Here is a 24,922-nt window from a genome sequence, read left to right on the forward strand (position 1 = left end):
GGGCAAAATGTTAGTTCATCTTGGAAAATAACGAAATTTTAGATGTGTGAGGTTTTTATTTATTAACTGTGTTTTACTTTACAGTTTGGCTTTCTTTTCAAGGAAAAAAAATCTTCAAGAAAATTCCAAGAAAGATTTAATCTTCTTGTGCCAATTTTCTTAAAGTAATCCTGATTTCTTCTGGTTTTAGCTCCTCTTTTGGGGGGGGAGGGGGAGTAAAGAACACTGTGTTTATGTGTCTGTACTGAGGATGGAAGGAAAGGAAACGGATGGAGTTTGGGGACTGAGTTAAAATGAAGAAAGAACATTTTTAAATAAGGGCTGAAACAGAACAGAAGGGCAAGGAGAAGTTGTAAAACCTTCCTCAGATCTAGAAGATTCGCAGAGTTCCCTGGTCAGGCTATTTCGTGAGCAGGTTTGTGTGGTGGGTTCGCCTAGGAGAGATGACTTTGAGTTGTTTCTATCTCCACATACAGAATGCTGACTTCCGTGGTCCTGGATCACCCATTTGCAGATTTCATCTCTGTGTTCATATTTCACGTTATCAAACCATTTAAATAATCTACAGATGATCTCACTGTGGGTGCTCAAAGACGATAAAGCCACTCCCAATTGTTCTAGGCCTAAAAGCCCATGGTTCAGAATAACATCTAAACTTGACAACCCAACAACAGATGGTCACGCCCAACACGGGCAACTCGCCTTCATGGGCTCATCCGTCACGTCCATCCCAGCCTCAGGATGGCCATCTGGGGAGAATGCTCCCACCTCCCTTCTTCCCTTTGCTGCTTAGTCTGCCATCTCATCTACCTTGGCACACTTACACAAACATACTACTAGATTCTAGTGTAGCTTCGACTGAGCACTTATTTGGGGTCAAAAACTCCACCAAGGCGCTTTGCTGTATTATCTCACTTAAACCTCACTCTCCCAGGCACTTCCTTGGCGGTCCAACGGTTGGGACTCTGCATTTCCATTGCAGGGGGCAGGGGTTCAATCCGTGGTCGGGGAACTAGATCCCGCATGCCGCGTGGTGCGTGGTGCGTGGTGCAGCCAAAAAAAAGGATTAAAAAAAATAAAATTAAAAAAATATCAAAAAAATGAAAACAAAAAACCCCTCACTCCCCCCGGAGGTGTGCTTCCCCAACACCTTCCCTGTGTCCTTCAGAGCCACCCTCCGCTCTGCTCTGTCCCCGGGAGGCTGACCTGTACGGAGGGTTGACTGAGGGTTGAACTCTCTGGCGTCTGGTAGGGGGTTGGCCAGTGGGGGCCCCAGGGGAGATGAGGGAGGAAGGAGGAAGTCAGGGCAGGGTGAGTGTTGCCCTGAGCCTTCCCATCCAGCGCTCAGGCTGGTTACAGCCCTGGGCTGAGGGCCAGGCTGCTCTCAAGGGAGGGGACTCTACCAGACTCCCTTGGGTGTGGTAACTGCTTTCTCCCTCCCCCAATCACCGAGGGTCTAAGGGTGCTTATGGCTCAGCTGCTATGAATCTCCAGGTCCCGGTGCTATTCCTTGTGGTCCCCTCACACCAGATCCGTGTATACAGTCCCTCATACAATCCTCATTTTAAAGGTAGAGAAACGGGGCTTCCCTGGTGGCGCAGTGGTTAAGAATCCGCCTGCCAAGGCAAGGGACATGGGTTCGAGCCCTGGTCCGGGAAGATCCCACATGCCGCGGAGCATCTAAGGCTGTGTGCCACACCTACTGAGCCTGAGTGCTACAACTACTGAAGCCCATGCTCCACAACAAGAGAAGTCACCGCAATGAGAAGCCCGCACACCGCAACTAAGAGCAGTCCATGCTCGTCACAACTAGAGAAACCCTCGCGCAGCAACGAAGTCCCAACACAGCCAAAATTAAATAAATAAATTTATATTAAAAAAATAAAGGCAGAGGAACTAACTTGCAGCAAAGTCAGGACGCCAGCCCTACCTGTCTGATTCCGGGTCTGTGTTCTTAACTGTTTTGCCTGTTCACTAAAGGGAAGGAGGCTTGAGAACTGAACCTTATGTTTCAGTCTTGACTTTGCATCCTCTCTGCAGGCCATTTCATTTGCCCACCGGTCCCTTCATCTGCAAACAGAACCTGGCGACTGAACGCTACTTCCCCAACCTCATTTCCCACACTCTGGGTCTAGTAGCTAAGATGCTTGGGGCTGGTTCGCTGCCCACTGGGCACTTTTTGTTTCTGGACCAAGGTAAAGGTATGCACTCTACCTGGGCTGCCCTCCCCTGGCCCCTTCCATCGACTCTGGCACACCCCTGGAGACCGGCTGCCGTGTTACTAGTAAGACCCAGTGCCCTGCTGCCAGGTGGGGTCGGTGCCCTGCTCTGTGTCCCCACGGCAGCGGACAGAGCTCCGTGGTGACACTTCCTACACTGCACGCTGCCCTGACCTGTCCACAAGCTCCTTAAGGCAGGACCGTGTCTTATGTCTTACTTTTGTCTTTGGATTTTCAGTGTCCAGCCCAGGGTCTACCCATGGCAGATCCTGGGTAAATGTTTGGATGAACAAAGATGCTCTTGAAAAAGAGGCTTCATCGTTGGCTGCTGAGCCCCCGGATGGGCTCTGAAACAGAGACATGGATGACGGATGAAGGATAGCCCACCACTGCCCAGCCCAGGTAGCTGTCGAAGTTCCCACCTACCCCGACTCCTCCCTCCTGTACCTCACCCCTCTCAGGAGGTGGCAAAAAAGCAATGCTCTGTGTCATTGACAGATGTTCCAGAAGAACCCAGTGTGCAGGGCCAGGTGCTGGGGGCAACCTGGCCTGTGTTTGTAGAGAGAATGCAATGGGTTATCTGAAATGCCACTTTCGTCTTGTGGACAAGGTTCATAAAGGAGAAGGTTTTCCATGAAGAGCACTTTTAACATAAATGAATGCGAAAATTGGCCATGGCCAACCACGGCTGATTCACCAGGGCACAGTTGTTCTTGGAAAATGAAATGCTGTGATAGCATAAGAGCTCCTGCTGAGAGGTCCTGAGACTTGACTGTGGTAATTACGCTACATTAAGGGACCTTCTTCCTCCTTGCTTGCCCTCAGCCATGTATATGCATCCCTATAAAAATGGACACCTGCTGAAAAGATTTGCAAATAATGATCAGTTGTTACCTCTTTTCCCCTTTTATGTAACTTTATTATAATTCACCTCAACCTTCTATGTTCTTGCATATTTCTTGGACCTTTGAATTACAGATTTAAGGTTCTGCCTTTCCTTACGGCTTTTGGTACCAGAGACAGACACAGAGAAGACGGGAAGGAGCTGGTATCAGAAGTGCTGGTAGGCGATGAGATGTCACCTGTTAGGACGGCTATTATCAGAAAAATAGAAGTTAACAAGTGTGGGGATGTGGAGAAAATGGAACTCCTGTGCACCGTTGGTGGGAATGCAAAATGGTGCAGCCAGTATGGAAAATGTTACGGAGGTTTCTCAAAAAATTAAAAATGGAACTACCATGTGATCCAGGAATCCCTCTTCTGGATATATTCCCAAAGGAAATGAAATCAGTGCCTTGAAGAGTTATGCATGCTCCCATGTTCACTGCAGCATTATTCATTATAGCCAAGACATGAAAACAATCTGTGTGTCCACTGATGGATAAATGGATAAAGGTGTAGACAGGGAAGCCATACAGGCAGGCGGCTGGCTTTGCAGCTATGAGGAAGGTGGCTCTGAGGCAGAAGACAAGTTAGCAGCTGTGCTCCGGCAAAGGAAGGACAGGACGGCGCAGGTGGTGGTAGTTGGATCGGGGGAACAGATTCTAAAAGAGTTTAGAGGGAAAGCCGGGAAGATTAGGTGATCAGCAGCCTGGAGAGGGAAGGCCAGGATGCCTCCCAGGTCCCCAGCATGGACATGGGGGCTGCCGTCAACCGTGGTGGAGAACACGGGGTAAGGGTGGGTCTGAGGGTGGCCCCGACACGTCACTGTGGCACCTGGCAATTAAAACTTCTCTTTTCGGTGGACACGGTCCCCCCCTTGGGGAAGCAGCTCTGGGAAGTCGTGTCCTTACAGTTAGAAAATCAACACCTAATGTTCCACCCCAGCCTGGCTTCTGGAAAGACAGATGGCAGGAGCATGCTTGGGACCACTGTGGCCTGTCGGTGGGAGAGAAGGATGGAGAAAAGTGAACCTGGGTCTCTACTCAACCAAGTCCGACTATGGTCACATCCAGTAGCCTTTGTTCAGCCCTTTGCTCCACCACAGAGCTGCAAGGGGATGCAGAGGATAGAAAATCTGCTGTCCAGACCCTGTGGAACTTGGTAGGGCTGGGCAGAAGTTCAGGCCTGCCTCACTGACCCAGAGTAACTGCAAAATCAAGTAACACGTGTAAGCAAGTTTTCTGACCACCTGAAATATGCATCTTAAGTGCCCAAACATATGCAAGTATTATACATAAAAAGCATCTGAGCGCAACCGTCCACACTGATGACTGAATCATCGTTAGGAAACAGCAACCCAGACCTTGCCCTTTAGTCTAACTGGAAGAAGGGCTCTGCAGGTGAAGAGAGAAGTGATTTTTCAAGGGAAGGTGTGTTGCTGTTCTCTGAGGACTGACTTTGCTTTCGGACGAGTTTCGTGATGTGGTTTCCTCAGCCTGGGATTTAGAGAAATAAAGACACAGATTCAAATCCTGGCTCCAGCAAGTCCTGGTGGAGTGACTTAGGGGAAATTATATAGTGTCTCCCGGTCGCAGGTTCCTTTGTGAAAGGAGGATAACAAGGCCCACCTTATACAGAGATATTATAACATATATGACATACACTATATACTAATCTATACTACATATAACACACACACATGGATTGATGGGTGGATACAGATAAAAGATATACCATTTGAAAGCGCCTGTCACACAACAATCACTATATCCCAGCTGTCCGCCCTTATCACCACTTCTTCTCTTTTCCATCCCACCAACTCCATCTCACTTTTCAGGCTCCTTCAGCTGAAATACTGTGCACTGGGACCCCGCTCAGCATCAGGAAGGCCAATGGGAGGGGGAGAGAACAGACGAGTCCTGAGGGACTCAGTTTACATTCTAAATGTGAAAACAAAGCAACATATTTTAAAATTTTGTAACTAGTCTCAGAATCACCCACGAATGACCACACATCCCGACCTAAACTTCTAAACTGCTCTAGAAGGGAAGGAGAGAGATGTTCCCTCTGGTCATGATTCTGTGCCCTGCGTGATGGATATGAGGACAGGATGTCCTGGAGACCTGCTTTTCAACCTTAATCTTTGTGGGCCGGTATTTCCAAGCATTTTGCCAAGGAGCCCTCAATTCTAGGAATAGCTCAAGCTTCCCTGAGAACACTTACTCAAAGGTATATTTGTGAAAAAATATTTTTATGCAATTGAGCAAAACAACAAACCTGCACGTATATTGCAAACCAGAGGAGCCACATAGGGCCCACCCAGGCCCAACGGGTCTCTGAAAAAGACAAAATCAATCAAATCTGGGCGTCCCTCCTCTGGATGCTAGTCTGTTGGCTATGTAACAACCACTGGACAGCCACCAGTTCACCCTTTGTCTTGGCTGTCAGTAGTTATTCAACAAGTGTGTATTGGATGAATGTCTGGGACCCCATACTAAGGAATCTGGGTTGTATTTGTCTTACTCTGGTTAATAGGACAGACTTTTAAAAATAATAAAATAAAGCAAAGCATTTTAAGCTGACAAATCTCTGGCAATTAGCTGCAAAGCCCAGCAAAATAGATTTCAGCGTATTATTTGGATTTATAGACCAGAATGACCAATGAGACCCTAATGTTTACAAAAATGTAATGCAATTACTTCAGCAACTAGAGATTGGATTATGTGCATGCTAGAGCTTTCCCCTTACAAACTTGGAAGAGACAAGGGAAGGTTCACGTATTAGAACCACATGCAGGCTGACTTCAGCAAGGCATCGCTGGTGAAATGCAATGGATAAATGTCCCACGTCACCCCTGAGATTTAGTTCATACGTTGAACGCTGAGAAGGAGGAAGCGGATCAGGCAAAGACCTAGAGGAGGAAGGAAAGGGACACTGGAAGGTAGATGGGAAACACATCCCTTAGAAAGTTTATACACACCAGAGCTGAAGATTGGGAGCCAGGCAGGAGGGGAAGAAGAACAAACACTTCCCCAAGCGTGAGAAGTTAGCAGCATACTCCACTTGGAGTAAAATAGTTTAAAAAAATTCTGTACACAGTAAAGGGTTAGGCTGGACAAGACATCATGCAAAGCTGCTGTGTTGTGATCCAGGGTTCTACTTCCAAGTGTATAACTTTTTGATTCTTGCATCAGCCAAACGGACAGCACCTCCAGGAAGTCTGGGGGATGAGCACAGAGGCCCCACGCCTCCTCCTGCAGGTGAGGTACAACTGAAGGAGGTTCGGACAAACCCACTCCCGACTCAGCTCCCGCTGACAGTGGGTCGGAGGGCTTGGTGGGGAGGAGAGGGTGAGTGAGGGGAGCATCCAACAGCTGGGATGTTGTGTTAGGAGAAACACAGTGAGACTTTCAGCAGAGTGATGGACCTGCACCAAGGGGTGCAGACATCCAGTCTGGAGGCGGTTAACACGCGCACTAACTGATGGTTCTGAACCCCGGCGGATTCCCAGCTCGACTTTTGCATCTAGACTTTGCTTTTTTTGTTGTGGGGCTCTTGCTCCCTCCCTCCCTCCTCCATCCCCCCAGTGCCCTTCTCTCTCACGTTCTGCTTGGGAAGCAGTTATGAATCTGTGCAGACTAACAGCCGTGCTTGGGAGATGCCTTGGTACCTCCATCCTGTTGGCCTTGGCTTTATTTTATTTTATTTTTTTTGGTTATCTACCTGATTTATTAGCAATAGTTTGACGAAATCAATGGGAAAGTCAATAAGCCTAAGGAAAGTAGACTCAACCCTTTTATATATAATATATAATCCCTCCAAAACTCCTTCCCCGCCCCAGACCTTCCCTCATAAAAAAGTCATAAAAATATGTAAAGCCATAAAGTATTAGGGGAAAATTTTTTTTTATAAATCCTCCTAGGGTGGGAAAGGCTCTTAAAAATATGAATTAAATTAAAAATTGATACATTAACTATATAAATATTTTAAACACCATAAACAATGTAAAAAAATGACAGTTGGAAAAAACTCACTTGTAAGACATATACAGCCAATTTCCCTAATCCACTCCCCCTGAATTTTTTAAATCACTAATAAAATGAAACATTTAGAAGAAAAACAATTTACAATAAAATGTGTCAAAATCTACTAAAATGGTCTTAGGGATTAAAAACGGAAGGAACCCATGAACATAAAGAGAACGAGAGAAGAGACAAAGCAGGCAAGAAGTATTAAATAAATTTTAGAAGCTGGAAAGTGCCTACGTGAAGGAAAGGAAAGAAGCAAAACTATTTGCCCTGTGCAACCTTAGAGAGGCTAGGGTGCATGACAAGACCAAAAAACAAAAAGGTTTGCTGTCAGCCTATATAAGAACTCAAACCCTGAGATCTCCCCCCAACTCTACACAGCCAGAGTCATGCATAACTTAAAAATTTTTGCTAGTGTGCACAGACACATTCACAACAATGAGTTTTCAATTTGGAGAGTTAATTCTAAATAATATATTTTCAAGTCTTTATAATCAATAGCTTTAGGTAACAAGGAAACACCATTGGATGGCTTCACATGGTCATCAAAGGTTCTGTGACAAATCTACTTTCATCCCTTCCACGCTACCCAGTAGTCCAGGGGAAACATGTGAGCTGGACAAAAAGCATTTTTGTTACACCTACAACTGTCACTTTCTGGATCAATCACATCACATGCTCCTTTGTTCTTAGAAAAGAACTGGACTAGAAAATCTTCTCCTGGACTAATATTTGACCCTAAAAGGATATTTCAAAGCTAAAGCTAAATTTATGAAAATTTTAAATTTGTCTTCAAAGATCAGTCACAGCATTATTGTCACGTACATATGCTGAGTCCTCCTCGGGGAGAAAAAACAAAAAGCTCCCAAATTATGAACTCCACCTTCAAACATTCCAACAAATATTTTAAAAAAAGAAGTCAGGGCTTCCCTGGTGGCGCAGTGGTTGAGAGTCCGCCTGCCGATGCAGGGGACAAGGGTTCGAGCCCTGGTCTGGGAAGATCCCACATGCCACGGAGCAACTAGGCCCGTGAGCCACAATTGCTGAGCCTGTGCGTCTGGAGCCTGTGCTCCGCAACAAGAGAGGCTGCAATAGTGAGAGGCCCGCGCACCGCGATGAAGAGTGGCCCCTGCTTGCCACAACTGGAGAAAGCCCTCACACAGAAGCGAAGACCCAACACAGCCATAAATAAATAAATTAATTAATTAAAAAAAAAGTCAAATACAGAATTCAGACCATGCAACAATGTCTTTTATTATGTATGGGTTTTTAAAATTATTTCTGCAATCTCTCCATACACAGGCAAAAAAAGTATTATTTTGCGTATTAGAACTTGCAGACCTGATCACTGTATATAGAGAAGGGAAAATTATCCCTACAACATGCTTAGCCAGGAGGCCAATTCATCTGCCAACCTCCAAGAACATGGAGATGAACATGACAGACAGACCGTCCCCCATCTGAACCTTCATTCACCACCACTCGATAATGCTTCTTCAGGCCCAGATCAGCAGCACATTTCTTGCCAAAAATCATTAAATGTCCAAGAAGACTTTCATCGTCATCTTCTGCCGAAGAAATCTGGGATATATGTTTCTTGGGTATCACCAGAAAATGTGTTGGTGCTTGAGGGGAAATGTCGTGGAAAGCAAGACACTGGTCATCCTCATAAATGATTCTGGCTGGGATTTCCTTACGAATGATCTTCCCGAAGATTGTGTTGCCACCAGGCCGGGCGGCCTGAGCCCTAGCGATCTCATCTGCCATCTCGGCCTCCCTCCCGCGTGGCTGGCTGGAGAGAAGCTGCTCTTGGCTTTTGACTGAACTTTTCACTTGTCCCCTGGCCTCCGATGGCTCTCTCCCAAGGCACTTCTGAGGATGATTAGAAACTGTTTTCATTCTCAGAGGGGCATCGCTGGAAGTGCATTGTGAGAGCACGGCAAGGTGATCGGAAGCCGGAAAGCGGTCTTGTGTGTTGCTCGACTCCGGTGCACCTGTACTTGGCACTGAATCATGGGTTCCTGGTCCCTCCATCCGAACCACCTCCACGAGTGTTTCCAGACTTGCTGGTGTGAACTGGTACCTCTCCCCTTCCCACCTCCATCTCTTCCCCTCCTGGGCACAAACCCTGCTCAGACTAAGTGGTCTGAATTCATGACTCTTGTTACTACAGCTCCTGGCAAGCTGGCCATTTCTCTCTCTGCACCCCTTTTGGTTTTTTAACTATCTCTGTACTGCCTCCCTTCTGTCTCTGTGCTGCGGTGCTACATTCCGACGGTAAATCTTTTAAAACATAATAAAAGCCTCTTTTGATTCTTTCATTTGCTCAGTGTGGTGCTAGACGAATTCAACATCCTGATATTCAGAGATTATATTTTTCCCATTACTAAGTGTTGGTGATATTTATTTATTTATTTATTTTTGGCTGCATTGGGTCTTCCTTGCTGCGCGCGGGCTTTCTCTAGTTGCGGTGAGCGGGGCTACTCTTCATTGTGGTGCGCGGGCTTCTCACTGTCGTGGCTTCTCTTGTCGTGGAGCACGGGCTTTAGGCGCACGGGCTTAGTTGCTCCGCGGCATGTGGGATCTTGCCGGACAAGGGCTTGAACCCATGTCCCCTACACTGGCAGGCGGATTCCTAACCACTGCGCCACCAGGGAAGTCCCAAGTGTTGGTAATATATAAGTTCAAAGCCGGATCAAACCTTCCAAGTTCTATTTTAAAAATTACATCTCAAATTGAATGGGACATCTTTTATCAAACACAGTAAGCACATCATCTCCTTAGCTAATTGGGTCTTGGAGGATAAACCATCGACCTCCCCTGCCTGACAGCCTTGCCGATATTTGAAGACAGTACTTCCAAGCCCAGATCACCGTACACTGCTCTTACGGAGCCTTCTTCAAGTCCCGGGCAGGGTTCACCTCTCTCCCCTGGGAACTCACCCTGCTCTTGCCCCCCATCTCCGTGACAGCCAGCAAGACTGGATTGTAAGTTATCTGTTTACTGTCTGTCGCCACAGTAGCGACTCTGTGGCCAGGCAGCAATGAATCCAGCTCAGCAGCCCCATGAGATTGCCGGGCACATATTAGGATCAATAAATGTTAGTTAAGTAAATATCCCGATGCATTTAGATACTTAAATGACAGTTTCCAGGAGATGATGCTTTACATGAAATGTTTTTCCATTTGGCCTGAGGCGGCACCATTCAGTGTGTAAAAGGAGCCATTCCCTTCCTGCTTCTCCCACTGGGTGCCCTCTCTACCTGGGGCTTTGCAAAGACAAAGGCACAGATACGGGTGGATTCCACCCTCCACGAGGTCATGGGAAGCTGCTCCCACCACCACGGAAGATGCAGAACGTCTTCACCTCAGTGACACGGCTTGTAAAGTTTCCTCCATCACCCTGTGCCTGTCCCCGCACTCACTCCCTGAAACCAGGGAGTATTTCATGTTGGGCTCTTTCCTAAGGGTTAGAGGTGAACCAACTGTCAACAGACAGCCAACCGTCTTTCTTCCAAAGCAGCGAAGAGAGGGTCACAGGCCCATCAGCAAAGCTGAAATATGGTCAAGCAGGACTTGTAAACAAAAGGCGTTTAGGCAGCCACAGGGTCCACTCAGTATAGACTATGGTGGGGGACGGGGCGAGAACCGGGTATCTTTCTGAAAACCCTGAGAAAGCAGCCACACTGAAGTGCAGTTGGCGAAGTAAAATCCGTGAACCCGTGAATTATAACCAATCATCAACGCCTGCTAAAACAAAAACGGTGAGGCTGGAATGACAAAGGAAGGGCGCAGGGTAGTGGCTGGTCTTCAAGGCAGGAGGAAGGAGCAGCCGGTGTACGAACTGTCTGCATGCACCACTCTGACCGGCCGATGCGCACACCTGTGCGCCTTGTCAGAAATCACCTTTGGGAGAGAAAGGTGACCCGGAGCCCATGACAGCCTTTATGGAAACACCCAAGGCCATCCAACTCCACCCAACTCCACCCAACTCCACTGCTCTGATCCCTCATTCACTAAAGAAATTCCCCATTTGAATTTGCTTTCTCCTGGAGATTTCTCCCGGAACTTGCTAGTTTGATGACGTGCATATCCTATGAACTCACAGGGCACGCCTCTCATTATGATTTAATAAATGGACACTCTAATTGTGTGTGTGTTTTTTTAATCTCTTTGGAGTCTGGCTAGTGTGAATCAGTTCACTGGGATCACCTGAGCAAGATGAAGCAACAGATCTGATTTCGTTTCTAAACGTCTAAAGCCAAAGTTCAGACCATGAACCCATGGTGGCCGGAATGCGGCTACGTGTCCCACGTTGCTGTAGCATATGAATATCAGATGACTGCTGCCTGCTGACAACGCCAGTTCATTATTCCTGTTAGTGTTAACCACCCTCATACTGAGAGTACTAGTAACAACCATCACAATACCCCAGGCCTGGATGTTCACTGGGGTTCAGTAATTACAACGCGTTCTCTCCTGCTGAAGCTTGGGTTCATGCCGCCTCCCTGGGACATATGTATCCATAAAGAGGCAGCTGTCAGTGGTTGAAAGAATGGGGACTACTTTGGTGACGAGCATCTATTGTCTCAGAAAATGGATGTAGCATGCGGGTTAAGCATTCTTAGTTCCATTCTTACAAAGCTAATTATGCTCTGGACCTTGGCCAATTTAGTTCTGTGACCTAGTTTAGAAAACTGAACCATGTAGGAGGCCAGTCAGAAAGTAAGGGTGTGACCAAAAGTATTTGCCTGGGATTTCCTCTAGGCAGAGAGGTCGCAGGTCACAGCACGGGTAAGTCCCCTCACCACCCACGGGAAGTCCACCCTAACCGTCCAGCCTGCCCTAACGCCCTAATCTCCTTAAGATCTCAGTGTTTATACCAGCAAACATTCACCATGTTTCTCCACAACATGCTGTATCCCTGGGCAGAATGTAGGCAAGTGATCATTCAACAATCTCCTTGAATTTGTCAGTAGAAAGGCAGCCTACACGGAATCACAAGATCGAGTGGACAACGAGATGCTGATTCTCATCTTGAGTGGGGAACTTCATTGCCTTGGGACTTGGGCTACCTTGGCTGAGCCAACCTCATCAGCCTGGACACCAGCACATTCATCACGGTGTCCAGCCCACTCCATCCTCAATCCTTCCCAGCAGCTTCGGCTACTCAGGCAAAGATGTGTTTTGCATGCCCTGATGCCCAAAGGAAGATTCCTGGGCAGGGTAAGGACCTATCAAAATGGTTTTAAAAACATGAGTCTCCTTGTTAGGAAAAGATATCTCTCCTGCCAAATGATGGATGACAGAAATGAGTGTGGGGATCCAAAGAGAACCAATTCATCAAGGACCTGCACTGACAAAATGAAGAATGTTTGCATGGCACACGGAGAGGAGAAAATGCGGTGTCTGTCACAGCCGCCGTTGCTGCAACCTGATATCTCAGTGTGACAGGTTTATCAAAGGAAAATAATACCGCTGCACCCCCCAAATGGCAGAGACTAATCTCTTTCTCATTACAGGTGATGTGAAGAATGAGGGGCTCTGCACGGATCCCCAGGGGATAGCCGGCTTCCCCTGTGTGCTTCCTATTGGTCACGACCCACTCAGCAGCCTTCCTCACCAGTCTTCAGATCCAGGATGGGATGGGAAGACCGGGCACAGAGAATCCGTGGGAAGTAGCCAGAGTCTGAGGCTGAGGTCCACGAGTTCTAGCTTCTGACACTAGTTCAACCTGGAGCCAGCCTTGTGCTGGGAACACCAACCCGGCCGGAGCCTTTCACAGAGTATATTCGTCAGTCCTCAAACATGCCTCAGGCATCCCTGTTCCTGTGCCTGCATCCCTCCCCTGGTTGGGATGCTAACCTCTAGCTTCTCTGCTTATGTTAGACTTTTCCAACCTTCTAGACATCATTGGAATAGTGGTGCCCCCTTCCTGAATACTCCCATCCTCCTCAATGGTGGCTTCATCCTAGAAACTCCTAGAGCTGTACACAAGCCTTGCTGTCACTCAGTCTACTTAGGAAACTACTTGTCCCGCCGTATACGTCGTTAGTACTCTGATGAGAGGCATCATGTCTTTGTCATCTTGATTATCTTTAGCACCTACTGCAGTACCTGGAATAGAGAATGTACTCAAGAAATGCCAGTTGTTGACACTGATAATGGATGATTTTTCTTTTTTCTTTTTGGTTGCACCGTGCAGCATGTGGAACTTCCCCAACCAGGGATCGAACCTGTGCCCCCTGCAGTGGAAGCGTGAGGTCTTAACCACTGGACCGCCAGGGAAGTCCAATGATAATGATGAATTTGAGACCAGTGGTTCTCCAGGCATAGACCTATTATGTAGCAATTTATATCTAGGATTTGGCCTTTCACTCATAAGGATCTGAACATCTTGGAAGGTACAGATGAGACGTCCAAAGTCCATTCATTCTCTGCTTGAGACTCTCAGAGCTCTGGAAGGCACCAAGGAAGACAAAAACCCAGGCTGCCATTTTGAAATCTGACACAATCATGAAATCAACCTGAGACTAATCCCTGGGGTAAAGCTACTGGTGACCAGGTAACCGTCAAGTTTATGCTTATCAAGTTTGTACTTAAAATAGAAATAAAGAAATACAGTATTTCTTTGCTTGATGCTCTACATGACCCCAACCAAATATTGTATTGTACACTGCAATGATAAGGATTTGGATGTCCTACTGCTCAGATCATACCCAGATTTATATCTCCACACATGCTTACACTAGTCAGTGGGTATCCCAAAGGCGTCTCAAGTTCAACATGCCCAAAACGAAATTCTTGATCTCACCTACCCCCTAAATTTGTTCCTACACCACTCTCCTAGCCATCTGCCCCAAACTTGGGTTTATCCTTGAAACATCCCTCTCCTTCATTCTTCACATCCGAAGTATATCTACCACTCCTCCTCCATCCCTGCCCCACTGGTAGAAGCAACCATTACCACTCATCTGACCTAAGCCTGTGAACCAGTCTCCACACTCCACTTCTGCTCTGTCCAATCCCTTGTTCACAGAGTAGCCAGAGTAACACTTGAGTGAAAATCAGATCATGTCACACCTCTGGTCAACCCTTCTTTGGCTTCCCACAACACTTGGGTTAAAACCTAAGCTTTCTTCCAGGTCTCTCCTTCCTCTGGCTCTTGCTGATATCCTCCTGTCTTGATACTCTAACCATGTTGGCCTTCTGACATTTTCCTACCTATGGGCCATGGCGGACATGGTTTGTTACCTACTGCAAATCCAATTCCTGCCTTCTTCCTCACTAGCAGCACTGTGATTTCATTCAAGGGTGCACTGCACTGTCATACGAACGTTTGATATCATTGTTATTATAAAGTGGGTGCCATGCCCAACCTGAAGCATCCATGTTTTAAGGGGAATTTGCTGTAATACTTTCACTAAGCTTCGGTCAACCAAACCATTTACTATGGACTGACTTCTGTAATCCAAATTCATATGCTGAAAGCCTACCCCCCCCAACATGATGGTGTTTGGAGATGCTCCTTTGAGAGGTAATTAGGTTTAGATGAGGTCATGGGGGTGGGGCCCTCATGATGGAATTAGTGCCCTTATAAGAAGAGATACCAGAGAGCTTTCTCTCTCTGTCTCTCTCTATACCATGTGAGGACACAGCAAGAAGGTGGCCATCTGCAAGCCAGGAAGAGGGTTCTCACCAAGAACCAAACCAGCTGGCACCCTGACCTTGGACTTCCAGCCTCCAGAACTGTGAGAAATAAATGTCAGTTAGTTAAGCCACCCAGTCTGTGGTATTTTGTTAGAGCAGCAGGAGCTGACTAAGGCACCACTGCTTGGTTTTAAACTGCTTATCCCAATAATGCAGTACACACCTCCTCAAAGGTGTACTGATATATCATACCCCGATGCCAAGACTTCAGGGAGATAATTATATACACAATTATAGAATACAAAGGGAATCTATAGACATTAGTACAGATCAGAGCAGTGGTTCAAGATTCAGGACAGACGTAATGGAACAAATAAGCAGAAGGCCAGATAAGGGCTATTTTGTTTTGCTTAGCCCCATGGAAGATTTCTGTAGATAACACCCGCTTTGGTGCTTTGCTAGAAGGGGACTGGCTTATCATTCATTTCTCTAAGTCTTTCACAGTCAAGTTGGGTGAGGATAAGAATTTTAGTCGAGGGTTTAGGGAGCCAGGTAAATAACACAGGGCCCACGGCCAGTATCTGCTCACCCAGGACCCTCCAATATGGTATGCAAATTGTGTGAGTGTGAATTTATTAGGGAAGAGGGTCCACAGCTTTCATTAGATTCTCAAAAGGGTCTGTAACCCACCTCCCCCCACAAAAAGGATGAAACCACTGCAGAAGATGGCCAACGTGACTTGGAACTGAAAGCATTCTCTAGGTGCAGTGTGTTAGTTTTGCAGCTCAGATGAACCTGGTTTTTACCTAATTCCATAAGTGGGAGCCCTACAGGCCAAATATATTATAATGGATAAATTCTCCTGTGATAATGACAAGAATCTACAGGAGCTGTCAGCTAAATCCTCACTCAACTATAAATGCTGCCCAGTTGAATGTATGCTGTAGAAAGACCATTTGCCTCTCAAATAATGAGACAAAGCCAATACAGGGGGGACGTTTCCAGCATTCCCTGAGGATGCCACTGTCAGACCTTTCTCCCATCACAATCCCTCATAGCCTTTTTTTTTTTTTAACATCTTTATTGGAGTATAATTGCTTTACAATGGTGTGTTAGTTTCTGCTTTATAACAAAGTGAATCAGTTATACATATACATATGTTCCCATATCTCTTCCCTCTTGCGTCTCCCTCCCTCCCACCCTCCCTATCCCACCCCTCCAGGTGGTCACAAAGTACTGAGCTGATCTCCCTGTGCTATGCGGCTGCTTCCCACTAGCTATCTACCTTACGTTTGGTAGTGTATATATGTCCATGCCACTCTCTCGCTTTGTCACAGCTTACCCTTCCCCCTCCCCATATCCTCAAGTCCATTTTCTAGTAGGTCTGTGTCTTTATTCCTGTCTTACCTCTAGGTTCTTCATGACATTTTTTTCCCCTTAAATTCCATATATATGTGTTAGCATACGGTATTTGTCTTTCTCTTTCTGACTTACTTCACTCTGTATGACAGACTCTAGGTCTATCCACCTCATTACAAACAGCTCAATTTCGTTTCTTTTTATGGCTGAGAAATATTCCATTGTATATATGTGCCACATCTTCTTTATCCATTCATCCGATGATGGACACTTAGGTTGTTTCCATCTCCGGGCTACTGTAAATAGAGCTGCAATGAACATTTCAGTACATGATTCTTTTTGAATTATGGTTTTCTCAGGGTATATGCCCAGTAGCGGGATTGCTGGGTCATATGGTAGTTCTATTTTTAGTTTCTTAAGGAACCTCCATACTGTTCTCCATAGTGGCTGTACCAATTCACATTCCCCCAGCAGTGCAAGAGTGTTCCCTTTTCTCCACACCCTCTCCAGCATTTATTGTTTCTAGATTTTTTGATGATGGCCATTCTGACTGGTGTGAAATGGTATCTCATTGTAGTTTTGATTTGCATTTCTCTAATGATTAATGATGTTGAGCATTCTTTCATGTGTTTGTTGGCAGTCTGTACATCTTTCTTTGGAGAAATGTCTATTTAGGTCTTCTGCCCATTTTTGGATTCGGTTGTTTGTTTTTTTGTTATTGAGCTGCATGAGCTGCTTGTAAATTTTGGAGATTAATCCTTTGTCAGTTGCTTCATTTGCAAATATCTTCTCCCATTCTGAGGGTTGTCTTTTGGTCTTATTTATGGTTTCCTTTGCTGTGCAAAAGCTTTTAAGTTTCATTAGGTCCCATTTGTTTATTTTTGTTTTTATTTCCATTTCTCTAGGAGGTGGGTCAAAAAGGATATTGCTGTGATTTACGCCATAGAGTGTTCTGCCTATGTTTTCCTCTAAAAGTTTGATAGTTTCTGGCCTTACATTTAGGTCTTTAATCCATTTTGAGCTTATTTTTGTGTATGGTGTTAGGGAATGATCTAATCTCATACTTTTACATGTACCTGTCCAGTTTTCCCAGCACCACTTATTGAAGAGGCTGTCCTTTCTCCACTGTACATTCCTGCCTCCTTTATCAAAGATAAGGTGACCATATGTGCGTGGGTTTATCTCTGGGCTTTCTATCCTGTTCCATTGATCTATCTTTCTGTTTCTGTGCCAGTACCATACTGTCTTGATTACTGTAGCTTTGTAGTATAGTCTGAAGTCAGGGAGCCTGATTCCTCCAGGTCCGGTTTTCGTTCTCAAGATTGCTTTGGCTATTCGGGGTCTTTTGTGTTTCCATACAAATTGTGAAATTTTTTGTTCTAGTTCTGTGAAAAATGCCAGTGGTAGTTTGATAGGGACTGCATTGAATCTGTAGATTGCTTTGGGTAGTAGAGTCATTTTCACAATGTTGATTCTTCCAATCCAAGAATATGGTATATGTCTCCATCTATTTGTATCATCTTTAATTTCTTTCATCAGTGTCTTATAATTTTCTGCATACAGGTCTTTTGTCTCCTTAGGTAGGTTTATTCCTAGATATTTTATTCTTTTTGTTGCAGTGGTAAATGGGAGTGTTTTCTCGATTTCAGATGTTTTCATCATTAGTGTATAGGAATGCCAGAGATTTCTGTGCATTAATTTTGTATCCTGCTACTTTACCAAATTCATTGATTAGCTCTAGTAGTTTTCTGGAAGCATCTTTAGGATTCTCTATGCATAGTATCATGTCATCTGCAAACAGTGACAGCTTTACTTCTTCTTTTCCGATTTGGATTCCTTTTATTTCCTTTTCTTCTCTGATTGCTGTGGCTAAAACTTCCAAAACTATGTTGAATAAGAGAGGTGAGAGTGGGCAACCTTGTCTTTTTCCTGATCTTAGTGGAAATGCTTTCAGTTTTTCACCACTGAGGACGATGTTGGCTGTGGGTTTGTCATATATGGCCTTTATTATGTTGAGGAAAGTTCCCTCATAACCTTTTGTTGTGTGCAGTGGGCTCAGTTGGCGAGAAAACATTCCCCTCCTTGGGGTTGCTAACGAGGAGAAACTCATTTCTGATCAATTTCAGAAACGCATTGGCCTAAACCTATCCTGAAAGTATGTTCCATAGTAAGTGTTTGAAAATATGACTACAAAAAGAAATGTGGCTTAAAAAGTAACTTTACAGTGGACTTAAGCAAATCAAAACATAAAAACCAAAATTGATCATCTTAAAATAACTGCAACAAGCCTATGACCATGGCATTTCCTGGGTCATGGAGATAAGGCACCTGAGAAGAAATGAGGAATTCCAAGGCTAAATTTTGGTTTTTTATCACATTTTTCTTATTGTGACTTCTGTTGGACATGCCCTAATATTTTCATAGTGGTTTGTATTCCCAGCAAAGCCAAGGTGGCGCACGAAAAGATGCCTAACACATCACCAGCTGTGAAAGAAATGCAAATCTAACCCACAAGTTACCACTTCACACCTCTTAGGACGGCTATTACAAAAAAATGGAAAATAAGTGTTTGCAAAGATGTAGAGAAACTACACCCTTGTGCATCACTGTTGGGAATGTAAAATGGTGGTGTTGCTTTGGAAAACATGATGGCAGCTCCTCAAGTAGTTCAACATAGAATTACCATATGATCCAGCAATTCCGCTTCTGAGTATACACCCCAAAGCATTGAAAGCAGGACTCGAACAGATATTTGCACACCTGTGTTCGTAACAGCCTTATTCACAACAGCCAAAAGGTGGAAACAACCCAAGTGTCCATTGATGGATGAATGGACAAACAAAATGTAGTATATACACAGAATGGAGTAATTCAGCCTCAAGAAAGAATGAAATTCTGACACATACTAACTACAACATAGATGAACCCTGAGGACACTATGCCAAGTGGAAAAAGAAAACAGACAAAAAATAACAAATATCTTATGATTCCACTTCCATGAGATACCTAGAGAAGGCAAATTCATAGAGACAGAAAGCAGAATGGTGGTTGCCAGGGGCTCGGGGGAAACGAATGGGAGTTAGTATTTAGTGGGTTTCAGTTTGGGAAGATGAAAAAGTTCTGGAGATGGTGGTGGTGATGGTTGTGCCATACTATGAACGTGCTGGATGCCATTGAATTGTACTCTTAAAAATGGTTAAGGAACTTCCCTGGTGGTGCAGTGGTTAAGAATCTGCCTGCCAATGCAGGGGACTCGGGTTCGATCCCTGGTCCAGGAAGATCCCACATGCCGCGGAGCAACTAAGCTCGTGCACCACAACTACTGGGCCTGTGCTCTAGAGCCCGTGCTCTGCAACAAGAGAAGCCACCGCAACGAGAAGCCCGCGCATCGCAACGAAGAGTAGCCCCTGCTCGCTGCAACTAGAGAAAGCCTGCACGCAGCAATGAAGACCCAACGCGGCCAAAAAAAAAAAAAAAAGGTTAAAATGGTGTACAAAATTAAATGTATATTTTGTCACAATTTTTTTTTTAAAAAAAGGAAAAAAGAAGCCAAGGTGGCAAGCCATACTTACAAGATATAGGCAATCACCCCAATGGACCAGCAGTCGACAGCTTTGCTGTAGGGTTTCTGTGCGAGGACCTCGGGAGCTGTGAAACAACAAAGGAGAGACACAAGCCTGACAATTTAAATGATTAGGACATAAGGCGGGTTTTAGGTGCTTTTTGCTCTTTTTGTCTGCTACTTGGGCCGAACTTTCTGTGATTCTAGAAACTGAGTAGGCAGACACTATCTGATATATTTGTTGGCTTTTGTAACTAGACAAAAGGGGAGCATTTGTGTGTGTGTACAACTGGAGGTTATCAATCAATCAATACATACTTGATAGGAGGTATTTTATGTCAGTGCTGGGCTAAGCACTATAGCTCAGACCAGACTGACAGAGAGGAGAGAATACTCAGTCTGGGGCCTGGGGTGTGATTCACCTCAAATCAGTTCAAGGAAGCATTTCTGGCCCCTGTGTAGGGCCTTTCTAGGTGCTGTGGGGACAGGCAGGTGAAGCCCCTTCCCCCTGCCTTCATGGGGCTTACAGTCAAGTTCAGACCTAAAACCTTCTCTCCATGTCCTGCCTCAGGCCTGCTCCTGATTCCTTCTCTAAGGTTTTGGGCGGGTTATCTGTCACTATACTGCCATCCTGTTTTCTCATCTGTGAAACAGGAAAAATGCTATTGAATCTCACTTCCTTGGTTCTAACCCACTCTTCATCAAGCATCACCAGTCCAGGGCCTTGGCTTATTTTGTACTATTCCCATACTTCCTGTTCCTGGCTGTGGCTACTGCCCAGTGTTGGATACCCACCCGGTGTCTGGCACTCAGCAGGGTCTGCCATACATATTTGTGCAAAGAGTAAATAAACACAGGAAAGGAAGTAAACCTTCTTCACAAGGAAAACCTCCTTTTTATGCAAATACATCTGATTGAAGTGTCTAGGATAAACTCTGCAGAAAGTTTAAGAAGGTAGAGAAAGTAAAAAGAGCTCTAGCTTACAAGGCACTTGTCAGGCTAAGCTGTGTGTTCTATGCATTGGGGATGCATTAACTCACCACAACCTTTCTTGGTGGGGAAGAGCTTAGTTATTATTATCCTTCTTCCCAAGCTACAGGTGAGGGTGCACGGGGACTCAGAGATCAAGCCACTTATCCCCAGGATCCAGCTGCCAAGAGGCCTCTACACCAACTCAGTCTAACCCGAATTAAGTGCCTGTGTGATCCGGGTCTCGTCCTCGTCATTCGTAGACATTCTCTACTGTAATCCCTTCAACAACTCTGCCAATTAGCCATTATCTGCCCCTGATCCATAAAGAAAATGAGCCTCAGAGATGTTCCTTTTCTGACGCCACACAGGAGATATAGACCAGTTGGGATCTGAACACAATTCAATCTCACCCTTGTCCCAGCTCTTTCCACTGGAATCTACTGACTGTCAAGGTGAGTCTTTCTTCCGTCTCTAAGCAAAGTCCTTTTGTAGAAAAATGAACAGGGAAACCCTCTCATCCTGTTGCAGATAAGCACCTTCCTGAGCAAGAAGAGGGAAGGACACAAACTTGCTGGATGTTTCTGGTTATGATGGTAAGAAATACAACCCACAGAGAATCCTCAAATCTAATTAGGTTTCAGCCTCAATTCCTCCAAACTTCTGATGAGACTTTTTTTTTAATTTAATAAGAGCTAAATAAATACGTTTGTACGGCTTTGCTGTGTTTACCCTCAATGCAGTAGCAGAAGCAGAGAGCGCTACAAAGCTGGGGAACTCACAGACTGGAGAAGCGGCCCTTAGATAATGGGGAGTGACTGAATCCATCCTTCCTCTTCCCCAGAACTGCTAAGAGCCTGTTTCTCAGATGCTTCTATTATGGCAACTGACAAAAGGGAGCCATTGCCCACAGCCAACGTCCTGCTGATCTAGGAGGACGGTGCTCTCAGAGCTGATGCTTTGGGCTGACAGCCACACGAGCACAGGTGGCGGGAGGGGACTGGTTCTGCAAGGAGCATGTTTCTGAGCCTCCAGGGCCATCCTCGTAGCCTGATGGAAAGTTCAAGAGAGGCAGAAAAGGCTCGCAGAGCTACATCTGACCTGGCCCCTCCTCCCGGCACAGCTGACAGCAGGCATCAGGAGCGCCGCATCAAGCAGGTGGGCAGAGGCCCTGGCTTCCATGTCACGGGGTCTGCAGGGCTCTTCAGAGAGCTGGCGAGACAGCCTGGCCCAAACGCTCCACGAAACCAGATGTCAACTGACGAGGGGATAAGACCCGGCCCCTAGAAAGCAGGGTTGACTCCTAGGAAGAGCTAGCCCTCTGTGTTCTCCTGACCACCTCTGTGGATGGGGCAGGAAGGATTCTTAAAAGAACAAATCCTCCTCCTCGTCATCATCTGTTAGAAAACAGCAAGCGGGCTTCCCTGGTGGCGCAGTGGTTGGGAGTCCGCCTGCCGGTGCAGGGGACACGGGTTCGTGCCCCGGTCCGGGAGGATCCCACATGCCGCGGAGCGGCTGGGCCCGTGAGCCATGGCCGCTGAGCCTGCGCTCCGCAACGGGAGAGGCCACAGCAGTGAGAGGCCCACGTACCGCAAAAAAAAAAAAAAAAAGAAAGAAAAGAAAACAGCAAGTACTGGCCACCATCCACTGTTCAGCAAACAAAGGAATAAAGAACACGGTTCCCCTCCTGAAATCCACACACCTGGCGGCACGTGCACATCAGGCCCTTTGCCTGCAGTCTGGCAAATGCTCCAGGGCTCTGGAGAATCGGGCAGTGCGCTGCAGAGACTTGAAAAGCAAGCGGCTGATTTTTATGCAAGTCGGAGCTTGGATGTTACTTGGGACGTTTAGATTCTTGAAACCACAGATGACACAAATTTCTTAAAATATGAGATTTTTGTTTAACTAGTAAACTTTATAACATCAAGTATATGCTTTTGTATAAAAAGACTTCTGATTTAGATCAACAGTATGGATGTTAGGGAAAAGTTCTAAATGATTAACAAATACCAGGGTATCTACATTGGTGGTGGAACTCTATGTGCTTGTGCCAAACATGTCTTGTCCTCTTTGGTGTTGTGTCTTATCTGGGTCACAGCAACTGCAATGAAATATACACATTTTTAACCAATTGGTGGCAGGTGAACCATTTGCCCTCTGGTGAGGTCCTTAATTGCACTTGAACCCAATCCAGAGAGTGAAGCCAGAAGTGTAACGTCATGATAAAAAAGACAAAGCAAACTGATTTGGAAATAAAATTCTCACCAACCTGAAACATTTTAAACTTGTACGATGGCACACACGTGAATGGCTTCAATTCTATTTTCCTTTGTGATATGATTCCTGGAAACAAATGTTCTTCGGGACACTGTTTGAACAAGCCCACCTAGCTTTAAATAGCTAACTTGTCATCTCATAGTAATTCTTGAAAAAAATAAATTCTCAGACAATATTCAAAACCCTCCTGACGATTTGATATGGTGAACAAATCATGAACCCCTGAGGTCAGGTGGGATATTTTCTCTCCCACTGTCCGTCTGCGTCCTGCAGTTGGCGCTATCGTTTTGCCAACCTGTTGTACTTATCTGGTTTTTGGTCCTCCTTCCATTCCCTTGATCCCTTTCAGCTGGAGTGCTGGGAGAATCCCCTTCTTTCTGATCTTTTCATAGACCCGTTTTCACTTTGAGAACCAGCCAAACTCCCTTGTGTTATCAATCTTATACCACTGGCAAGAATTCAGCTGTAATTCTAAAAAGTCACAGCATCCAACTTACAAACTTTGGGACGACAAATGAGCTCCCAGGCTGAGGAAGCCCAGATTTTCTCTCCTAATTGTACCCAGCATAATTCATGTGTCGTGGGAGGTTGGCAGTGACTCTGGCCAACCCCACACCTTCTAACAGAGGGAGGCTTTGAATCGAAGTAACTTAATTGGAGCTATTGACAGAGAAAGCAGTCATTAAGAGGCACCCTGACTTGTCGGTGATGCCATCAACCCCAGGCAGAGCAGGAAAGGGCTCAGTTTCCTGGCACAGCCATAGCAGAAGGGAAAGACTCCAGTGGGGTGGGCATACACGTTCCTCCAGTGCATTTCAAGGCCTGGGCCCTGGGGACTGTCAGTGGCTATCAGTGGCAGTAGAGAGACCCACCCACCCGGAAGTGCTGAAGGGACAGATCCAAGATAGGTGGCTGGTCCAACCTCCCGACTGCCTCTTAGGCTTGGCTGAAGTCAGCCTTTTAGGCCAGAAGGGAGTGGCATGATATATTTAAAGTGATGAAAGGGAAAAACCTACAAGAATACTCTCCCCAGCAAGGCTCTCATTCAGTTTCGACAGAGAAATCAAAAGCTTTACAGACAAGCAAAGGCTAAGAGAATTCAGCACCACCAAACCAGCTTTAAAACAAATGCTAAAGGAATTTCTCTAGGCGTGAAATACAAGAGAAGAAAAAGACCTACAAAAACAAACCAGAAACAATTAAGAAAATGGCAGTAGAAACATACATATCGACAATTACCTTAAATATAAATGGATTAAATGCTCCAACTAAAAGACACAGATTGGCTGAATGGATACAAAAACAACACCCATATATGCTGTCTACAAGAGCCCCACTTCAAACCTAGGGACACATACAGACTGAAAGTGAGGGATGGAAAAAGATACTCCATGCAAATGGAAATCAAAAGAAAGCTGGGGTAGCAATACTCATATCAGACAAAATAGACTTTAAAATAAACACTGTTACAAGAGACAAGGAAGGATACTATATAATGATCAAGGGATCAATCCAAGAAGACATAACAATTGTAAATATGCATGCATTCAACATAGGAGCACCTCAAGGCAAATGCTAAGAGCCACAATAGAGGTGGAGAGAACAGGGGTGGGGTGGAGGCAGCTCCACCTGGGTGACATGTGTTGGGCCATGACAGTTGGGTTCCCAGGTCTATTCATCAAAACCCTGTAACACACTAGCCTCTGGTAGGCTCCTACTATACCTTATCCATCCCTTTACTGCTGTGTGAATCACACTGTCAAGGTCCAGACTTCATGCTGCTGGAGAACATCTCTAGACTGTATTTTCAGGGCTTAGTACATTCTGGTAGTTCACCAAATGGTGATGCAACTGAACCCAACCTACTCAACACACACGCCATTATTTCTATAAGAAAATGTTTTCCAAACGCCAGACAACTGATTTACAAATAAACTTAGCTGCCTCAAATATTTTTGGTGAGTACCTACAGGAACA

The 24,922-nt window shown here is 45.6% G+C and overlaps 2 protein-coding genes across 5 annotated transcripts in view; both read right to left on the reverse strand.

The window, feature by feature from the left end:
• CAMK1D (calcium/calmodulin dependent protein kinase ID) overlaps window positions 1-24,922 on the reverse strand; it is a 418,140-nt gene that overhangs the window by 17,161 nt on the left and 376,057 nt on the right. For all 4 annotated transcript variants that reach the window (XM_049706161.1, XM_004275865.3, XM_049706159.1 and 1 more), the window contains exon 6: window positions 19,710-19,785. In XM_049706161.1, the coding sequence (XP_049562118.1) occupies window positions 19,710-19,785 (76 nt within the window). The remainder of the gene's footprint in view (window positions 1-19,709; window positions 19,786-24,922) is intronic.
• Window positions 8,363-9,099, reverse strand: LOC117203681 (adenosine 5'-monophosphoramidase HINT1-like). The gene has a single exon (XM_033439232.2). The coding sequence runs from the start codon at window positions 9,026-9,028 to the stop codon at window positions 8,516-8,518; it is 513 nt and encodes a 170-aa protein (XP_033295123.2). The 5' UTR covers window positions 9,029-9,099; the 3' UTR covers window positions 8,363-8,515.

The sequence above is a fragment of the Orcinus orca genome, chromosome 2 (genome assembly GCF_937001465.1).
Source record: "Orcinus orca chromosome 2, mOrcOrc1.1, whole genome shotgun sequence".
NCBI lineage: Eukaryota > Metazoa > Chordata > Mammalia > Artiodactyla > Delphinidae > Orcinus > Orcinus orca.